This window comes from Chironomus tepperi, unplaced genomic scaffold, assembly GCF_022539635.2.
Source record: "Chironomus tepperi strain 1889 unplaced genomic scaffold, CSIRO-AGI_Ctep_v1 contig_244, whole genome shotgun sequence".
NCBI classification, from domain to species: domain Eukaryota; kingdom Metazoa; phylum Arthropoda; class Insecta; order Diptera; family Chironomidae; genus Chironomus; species Chironomus tepperi.
In genome coordinates, this window is record NW_027226366.1 from 1,289,500 (window position 1) to 1,298,949 (window position 9,450).

At 29.1% G+C, this 9,450-nt stretch overlaps 1 protein-coding gene across 2 annotated transcripts; it reads left to right on the forward strand.

Annotated features, from left to right (window-relative positions):
* Positions 1-1,364: 1,364 nt before the first annotated feature.
* Positions 1,365-8,223, forward strand: yps (ypsilon schachtel). 2 transcript variants are annotated; one of them, XM_070641249.1, is made up of 5 exons: positions 1,365-1,598; positions 1,755-1,817; positions 2,986-3,675; positions 4,225-4,355; positions 4,459-5,467. In XM_070641249.1, exons 1-5 carry the CDS (start codon positions 1,583-1,585, stop codon positions 4,459-4,461), a joined length of 903 nt encoding a protein of 300 aa, XP_070497350.1. In that variant the 5' UTR covers positions 1,365-1,582; the 3' UTR covers positions 4,462-5,467. The 2 variants fall into 2 exon arrangements, with proteins under 2 accessions (XP_070497350.1, XP_070497349.1); XM_070641248.1 differs by lacking the exon at positions 4,459-5,467 and adding an exon at positions 6,136-8,223 and having other exon boundaries at positions 1,366-1,598.
* The last annotated feature ends 1,227 nt before the right edge of the window (positions 8,224-9,450 follow it).

Below are 9,450 nucleotides of genomic sequence, written 5' to 3' on the forward strand. Positions count from 1 at the left end.
CAAATCAAAATTTGTCACTTATTGATAATCAATCAAAATACGTGATTTAATTAAATGTCCTAAACATGCATCAATTAATGCTCAGCAACTGATAAGAAATATTTTAGGGTTGTAAGAATTTTTCTTCTCTCTTCTCGCTGTTGCGTCAAATTAGTAAATGTCGACGTCATATGGGGAACATTTTATGATTGATTTGTGGGTTAAAAAGTAAATTTAATGAGTTTCGTCTTCAATTTAAATGAAAATTCTTAGTTAGGATGATAGTCAGAGATGTATGAGTCATTTCTACAATATGCTAGCATTTTCCCATCCCTAAATACGTCTCGAGTCTAATAATCACAAAATTAATTTGTATTTGAATGGAACAGCGAATTATTTTCCTCATTATGAGCTACATACCTTTAACAATTAACGAAAATATGCTTATATAACCTTTACATATCAAATCCTATAATGCCTGGTATTTTCTCATTACCAGACAACGTCGTTGAATTTGAAATTTTTAAAGAATATCGTGTTGTAATGCAAATGTCCTTTTTAAGGTAATTTAAATGCTTTTGGTTAAAGTTTTTATTCTTTTTTGTTTCGTTTCCCATTCCCCCTTCCATATAAATTTAAATAAATAAATATGAGTTTATTCATGTTATTTTTCAGTTTTTTTCCTTGTGTGAGACGGAAGAAAGAGGAAAATGAGACTTAACACAAGATAAAAATTATGCTAAAAGGTTAATCGTGTTGTTGATATGAAAAATATTATGATGGTATTATGCGAGATTAATAAAAATGGACCCCTAAATTTGTTCTTTATGAGTCTTTCGTATTAGGGGCGATTGAATGTTACGTATTAAGAATTGACGGTTTTGACACCTCAGAGGTTCCATTTGTATGTGCGTCATTTGACAATAATTTGTATAAATTATAGGAACAATCCCCTAGTAAGCTACATAACTTACAAATGACCCCTATCAAATAGTATGAAAAAAATCTTCTTTTATTAATAGAATTTATAAAGATAATAAATTTTTATCATAGCACTTGTGCACATATTTTGTGTGTATGGAAGCATTATGACATATCTAAATTAAATCTACGTCACAGAATTATGTTTATTTTTAATATTCACGTTCGTAATTGATAAAATTACGATAATTCTTAATAACTTGAGATATATCATTAGAAGTTCATTCATGTCACTCAAATTATGGTCGTTATTTTTGTGCATCAAGTCACTGAGTCATGAAGTTAACTTTAACGGATTTTTAAAATTCAAAGCTAAAATGAAAAACTTTTTGTACATTGAACATACTCAGGAACACTTCAACTGTCCAATTGCAGGCAAACGACGCATAAGAGGAGGCTGTAAGGTTTTTAAATCAGTCAGTCGTAAGAAAGGTTTAACATCAGCAAGACGTAACATCTTAGACAAAAAGGTTAAAGATCTAGAGTGCTTTACCATCTAATTCGTCACTCATAAAGACCATCATAACAGCAAATATAACAAACAATTAAGACCTTGAAGAAGATCTAGAGACAAATTTACCATCAGTAATTTGTATTTCGTGTTTGAAAAACGGGGGAAAAAATGACAGACACCGAAGGTACGCTAAAGTTTTTTTTTATTTGTCTCTCTCTTTATTTATTTTCTTCTTATGCTTCCTATCAGCACAAAGAAAGATTTTTCCTTATCATCAACCATACAATCACTTTATTTGTGCCAAATAAACGACAATAACCGAAAATTTTACTATTTCTAGCACCAGCCGTAGAAGCCCAACCACAAAAAACAGCTGCCCCAGTCGTGCAAAAAGAAATCATTGGTAAGTCCAATTTATACTAAAATTTAATCTACCTGCAATCAATTAGTGTCATAAATATTATTAGAAAAATTATAGAAAGTGCTGAAAAGTTTCTCGGAAAAATTTTACACCCAACCTGAAAAATGAAATGCTTCCGAGAAAAAAAAAATGTGCTCACATATGAAAATTTAATTTATCCATAAAATATTCAAATTTATTTAACTGAGACACTTTGAATGAGTAAATCTTGACAAATGAGACTGAATTACATTAGATAAGATTTAAATTTACTAGATTCTAAGTGATTTTTCATGAAAACAAAAAAAATTTTTTCCGGCATTCATCTTTGTGTTTCGGTCCGCCATATTTACAAAAATTTTTTTTTTCCTTCATTCTCTCGATATGCAGGCTAAGTCATTGAAAACAATTTTTTTTTTCTCTTTTTCATTTCGTGTCTTTAAAGCCTCAATTCGCACATGGATATCAAAATATTTATGATATCATTTAAATCTTTAATTTACTGCTGAATATTATTTTTGAAGGCTTTAATTTTATTATTTACTTAACCAGTAAAATAAAAAAGTTGTTTTTTTCATAGCCGAGAATGAAAATGAGAGTTTCTTTGTGTACGCGCGGGGCACACGCTCATCTTTTTTGAATGAACGTAGTGTGGAAATAATAAAGAAATATAGAGCATATATACATTTACATTTTGCTCAGCGTTTATTATTAGATTTATGCTACAAACTTACTATACAATACAAGTCTAAATTGTATTTTTTTCTTCTTTCTCAATTTCTTCGTTTTCTTCGTGCATTTTATTTAAGAGTACAATAATCTTGTTATTTTGTACGTTGTTACTTCCGCAAACCTTAATATTTCTTTATATTCTTTATTTTTTTCAATAATCTGAAAAGAAATAAACTCATTTCCTTCATATATGTATGCGAAATTGTACACGGAAGAAATGTCATATGATAAAGTGATTAACACAAAGACACAACATGCAAAAAAAAAATATACACATATATAGTAATAATAAAAATACGTTGACTCTTGTTATTTACTCATTTGATTTGTTTGCGTTCTGTCTCACTCATTTTTGTTATTTTTTTTCTCTTTCTCATTTTTCTTCTTCTTATTCTTCTTTGTCTGTTCATCATGCATCGATAATCACATCAAACAATAGCAACTAAGGTGACTGGAACTGTTAAATGGTTCAACGTTAAGAGCGGTTATGGTTTTATCAATCGTAATGACAACAAGCAAGATATTTTTGTACATCAAAGCGCTATCATAAAGAATAATCCGAAAAAGGCCGTAAGATCAGTTGGAGATGGAGAGGTTGTTGAATTTGATGTTGTAGCCGGCGAAAAAGGCAGTGAAGCTGCTAATGTAACCGGTCCAGAAGGCGAGCCAGTTAAGGGAAGTCCTTATGCTGCCGATAAGAGACGCGGACGTTACTGGTCAAGAAATCGTCGTCGTACATCATCAACCAAGGGAGATACTCGTATCAAGAAAGAAGGCAAAGAAAATGGTGAAAATGGAGAGCAAAGCGATGGAGGTAATGGTGATGATAAGAAGCCAAGACAAAGACGTTTCAGACGTGGATTTGGACGTCGTGGAGGTAGCGGATATGGCGGTGGCGGTGGAGGTTTCAACGGTGGATATAGACGCCGTTTACCAAAACGTGACGGTGCAACATCCGAAGGAGACGGAACAGCTGGCGAATCTGAAGGAGAACGTACCGGAGGACATGTCCGTAATGGCAGTGGAGATGGACGTCCTCGCAATCGTCGTGGAGGTGGCGCATTTAGACGTCGTGGTGGATTCCGTGGTGGTAGAAGATCAGGCGGCCCACCAGGCGGTCCACGAGGCGGTAATTATTCCAACAATGAGTCTTAAATGAAACATTTGGAAATAATTCTCATTGAAAAAAAAAAATAATAAACAACACACAACCCACACACATACACACTCAACCTTCATTATCTTAAAAAAAAATTAAATTTAATTAATTTTTTATCAAACAAAAAAATAAGAAAAAAAAAATTCAAAATTTCATTGACATATTTTTTATTACTCCATCATAATATATATCATCATCCAAATATACAAGATTAAATGAATCATTTCTAATACTCTATTTTTTCGAAAATATTAAACGAAAAATTTTTTTTGTGTAAAAAAAAGTTCATTATCTTTTAATTCGGCTCTTATTCATTATCATTTTTGATTATTTTTTGTTTATGTTCAAATTTTCGGTTTTGGTACCTCTTTTTTTTATTTTTATTGTTTTGTTTTTTTCTACCAACTCCCCCTGAATGACTTTCATACTTTATGTATACGTACCTATATGATATGTTATATGTGAAGATGAGAAATATTTTTAGTCACTTATATCGACAAACTTTCTTAACTAATTTAGGTAATATGCAAAATGGTGAAATGCATGAAGGAGGAGATGCAGGCTCACAACAAGATCGTGGCCGAAGACGTTTCAGACGTGCACGTCGTCCAGGAAACAGTACAAGCGATAAGCAAGATAGAGGAGAAAAGGTAAATTATTAATACAAAAAAAATACTAACATTTGTGTATTAAATGAAGCTAATTTGTGTATATCAATATTGCTTTTTTTAAAAATTTGCCATTTTTCATCAGTAATTTGAATGCGAACAACAGCTTTTAATATCATAAAAAAAATCCTCTATCACATACCACACACCATCACCAACCACCAAAACCCTTCTTTTATTAATAATTTTTTCTCTTAAGAATATAAATATTAATACTAACATCATCAAAAAAAAAAAAAAAAACCAAGCCGAAAAAATGAATTTAATGAGAATGCAAAAATGTAAAGAATCTTCACATACCATACACAAATGATAACAGGATATGAAAATCTGTGTGTTTTTAATTCTATCGAGATGAATTTAATTTCCAATGAAAAAAATATTAAAAAAAAACAAAAAATGTTTTAACAAAAATGAGACGTGCTCCAATATTCATGGAAGGCACAATTAACTTGATTAAAAAAAACTATATTTGAAGAATATGAAATGCTTGTAAGGAAGAAATGATGAATTTGCTTAAGTTAAGACTGTAGAAACGTAATAATTGCATTAAATTTTAAGAACATAAGAAGATGTATCAAACAAGTTTATTTGGCATTGAGATGAAATAGAAACTGTGTGTTTTTTTTTCTTTTGAGAACAGATGAACTCTCTTTACAATAGTTTAATGGAAGATACAGCTGAGTTGACAAAAAAAAGTAACGAAAAAAATGATAAGATGTGAATCAATAATAATTATTCAGATAACATACTCTAATAACCGAGTAATGAAATATACAGTTTTCTATTCTATGATGTGTAAAATAATTACGTAAAAAAAACCAAAATCACATGCACCATTATAACTAACTAAACTTGCTAAAGGGAACTTTGTGTTTGTTTTGTATCATCATTGACTAACTATAAATCTTATTGCACTAGAAACTTTTTTTTTAATATGCATCATGATTTTTTTTTTAATAATAATTATTTTTTGATTTATGTTGGGTTGTCTTGTGTAATTTTTTAATATGACAAAATTAAGCAAAAAAACAAGATATGAAAAATTGTCAAGCATTAGTTTGTCGTCTCTCATTATCGCTTCTATTCTATAATACCAAAAAAAAAATTAAAATTTTTATATAAGTATGTGTGCACTCCATTTAACAAATATTTTCTTTCATCTACAACAGTGGTTCTCAAAATTTGTGCTGCGGTACATGTTAGTGTGCTCTAGAAGTCGATTCGAATTTTTATTTGGAAAAGTTGACTCAAATTGACTTGATTCCATATGAATTTTTGAGGCGACTTCGAGCTATGCTTAGCAGGATTTTAGGCTTGTCGCGGAATTAAAGTTAGGCAAATTAGTCTCAAGATTTGAGACAATTTAACTGTTTTGAGCTTAGATTCTCGGAAATTCCCACTTTTGAACCCAAAAGGATGTACCTCTGGAAATATAAACGTACTAAAATAAGGGATATGCCGGAGTTAAAATAAGCTTAGAAATTAAACTTTAAATTACCGGCATTTTTGATAGATAATCAGTGGTGTTAAATCAGAACTGACTCTGACACCGTCTGAGCAAGTAAATTTGATATCACTGAATTATTGAAGCCTTAAGCAAAATCCAGTAGAGCCGCTAATTTTCTATAAAACCTAGTTAGTGTGCCGTAAGCTAAAAATCTTTGAGAACCGCTGAATCTTCACAACCGACAAAAAAACATTGAAGAAAGTAAAAACTCAAGAATCTAAAATTAAATCTCTTCGATTTTCTCCTATATAGAATGATGGTGGTCAACCAGTCCAAAATACAACAACTGAAAGCACTGCATAAATTACGCCAGTTTTTTGGGTGAATTCAGAATTTAAAAAAAGAAAAGAATAATATCAGAAAACACAATATAGACAAATTAAAAAAACCAGAAAGAAAGAATATATCCAAACCTCCTCCAATTTTTAAAAAAAGATCCAGAAAGATCCTCCCTCAAATTTCATAGAATGTCAACAATTTAATATCAAGCAAAAAAAAAATTTATGAGATGAAATTAATAACATCAAAAATGGAATCAATATGTATTAAATAACATAAAAAAATAAATAAAAAAAAAAATCAGAAAATCAAACACGAAATGAATAATAAGAAAGAAAATATTAAGAAAGAAATGTGTAACAGTAACATCATTTATACCTTAAAAAATCATAATAACTTAAAAAAAAATCAGTTTTCTTTGTAATAATTTTCATTTAATTTGAATTGAGTTAATTTCGGATGATGAATTGAACATCAGATAATAATAATTAATATCCTGAAATTTTTTTTCTTTTTCGTCGCCATGCGAGCATTTAAATCTATTTTATTCTGAAAACTGCATGAAAAATACGCGAAAAAAAAGAAATGTCTCTCATAACGACTAATTAAAGTTGAAGAATATATGAAAAAATGTATAATTAAAATCCGTAAATGATGGTAAAAAAAGTAATAATGATAACGGATAAAGTAGATTTTATGTTCAAATTTGTTTTAATTTGACTACTGTAGAGAATATGCTGGCGATGGATATTAGATTTTTTTACAAATAAATGTTTTTCTACACAACACAGTTTGGCTTTTGACTTGTTTTTGTTTATTTTTTCTCTCCAATTTCTATATTAGGGATGATTAGTTCTTTACCCCCTTTTTATTTCGATGCCGAAACTCCCAACATAACTTTTTTATTTCAATTTCTGTTGCTTCTCCAATTTTATATTAATTTTTAATTAATACTTGCTCATTTTTTTAATTTTAAATGTTAATTTAATTCACAAAGATGAAAAAAAAGTTGCATTGAAATAAGAAAACATTAAATGTAAGGAAAAAAAAAGTAAAGAATCAAGCATAAGAGAAAAACATTTTTGAAAAAAACAGAACCAAAAAGGAAATGACACGAGTTTTTCCAATAAACCAATTAACTCGCGTTTGAAAGTAAGAAATGACATAAAAAACGTTTTTAAAAAGATGACGAAATTTAAAACGAGTACGGAACTCTAAACATAAAGTCGCGCGTAAAAATAAATGAGTGATGAATTAAAAAATTTTGAAGAATAAACAAAAAATACGATGACGAAAAAAAATGGATGGAAACGATGTGACTCATTGATGTACACTCATTGCGACACAGAATGAAACATGTGACAAGGATTCAAAGTGAAAAATGCAACGCAACTGTTGCTTGTCACACGAATCCTTAAGACCTTGTCTCGCGACATGTGACATTTATCCTTTGACATCTGTCACACGTGTCGTCTAATAAATGACATGCAACTGTCATTTTAATGTCACATTGTGTCAAAAGCTCATTCTTGTGTCATTTGAGTAAAACTTTTCTTAAATTCGCTATTCAAAAAATGATTGATATTAATAATAAGCGACAAGACAAGGTACATTATATTTAACGTCCATCCTTTCCACCAGAAGTTGCATAATTAACAATTCGATAATGTTTCTCGTTGTCATTTCTTTTTGAATGGTTTCTATTATAACAATAATCTTATATCTTTAAAGAAAAAAAAAACAATTGAATTCATTTAATAATTGTATTTGAGTGAAACAGCAAAGATTTGATTGAAAAAAAATTCAACTAAAATAACATAAAATAACAGCCATTCACTAAAAAATAATAAAATGATGTTTGAATGTGCTAAAAATATAGATCATTTTCACAGTAAACAGAAGTTTGAAAAAAAGGCAGTAAAACATGTAGCGAATGTTTGAAAAAAAAATTATTAAAAAATTCATACAATAATCAGCCTGGAAAGTAATTAATGGAAAATCATAATAATAAGTGTCTGGTAACATCACGAAACAATAAAAAAAACTCCTTTTTAACAAAAATTTTGAAATTGCTTTTATGGAAAAGAGATCATTCATCAGAAACTAAAAAAAAATCAATTACAGGACACTTAATTACAAGTAAAAAAGGAACTAAAAATGTAAATAAAAAAATAAATTCATTCTTCGAAAATTTCCTCACATTCTTTAGTTCCATCATATTTTTTTATTGCATTTAGAATTCTTTTTTCACTTAAAATTTTTGACAAATTTTTCAGTTTCTTACAATAGAAATTTTCAAATTGTCTGAAAAGAAAATTACCAAAAAAATTATCATTTTAATAAAAAAAATAATGCTGAATGCGTGGAAATTTTTGGAAATGACACCACTTTTTTATATACAACAAAAAAAAAGAAGTAAGTGTAATACAAAAATAATACGATCACTTTTGTATGATTTTTTCTTTGAAAATCAATAAAAAAAATCTAAAAAAAAATTAAAAACCTTAAAATTTTTCATTCCGTCCATGACCTTTTTGTTCTCTAGTTTCCAGGATGTCAACGATGAAAAAAATATCTAGGACATTTCCTCGCTCCAAATAATTCTCAAACAATAAATTTATCAACACAACGAAAGCTCAGACAACAAAGAGAAAAAAAAGCTTTACACAAGGCAAAGTTAATGACATTGAACTTGATGACTTGAAATGTTTGCACATTTATTTGAGTACGGCGTCTAATGAGCAACACAATACATGTGTGAATCTGATAAAATGCAGAATTTATTAGCAGATTTCGTAAACAATCGAAATGCGTGACTATAACATGAGTTAGATTTGTTATATGAATTGATATAAATTGAATATTTTCGGTATAACTTAATGTTATTTCCCGTCAGGAGATTGAAACGAGAGTTTCAGCTTATTCTGAACCTTGATTTGAAAATTATGTTTAATATGCGTAATCATACATAAACGTGAATGATTCCAGACAGTACGTCGAAGATGCATGCAATTTTGATAGAATTCAATAAACATTTTGGCGCTAAAATTGTCAAACAAAGGATGAAAACTTCTAGAAAAACTCCAGACTGATTCTAAAGTTCAAAAGCAAAAGTTCATTAAACTCTAATTCAATTAATGTTGTTGATATAATAGACAAACCAAGATAACACTAATACTTGACAAACTAATCCAGCGGAAATCAAATCAAAATTAAAAGGAAGTACTTAATTAAATGTTATCAATAAATACCTGATAAATAATGAACAATCATACTGATAAGAACAGT

Bases quoted from the DNA above. Each gene is read 5' to 3' on its own strand.
- yps (XM_070641248.1), top strand. The intron at 1,818-2,985 runs GTAAGTCCAATT...ATCAAACAATAG, and splicing joins CGTGCAAAAAGAAATCATTG to CAACTAAGGTGACTGGAACT. The intron at 4,356-6,135 runs GTAAATTATTAA...TCTCCTATATAG, and splicing joins AGCAAGATAGAGGAGAAAAG to AATGATGGTGGTCAACCAGT.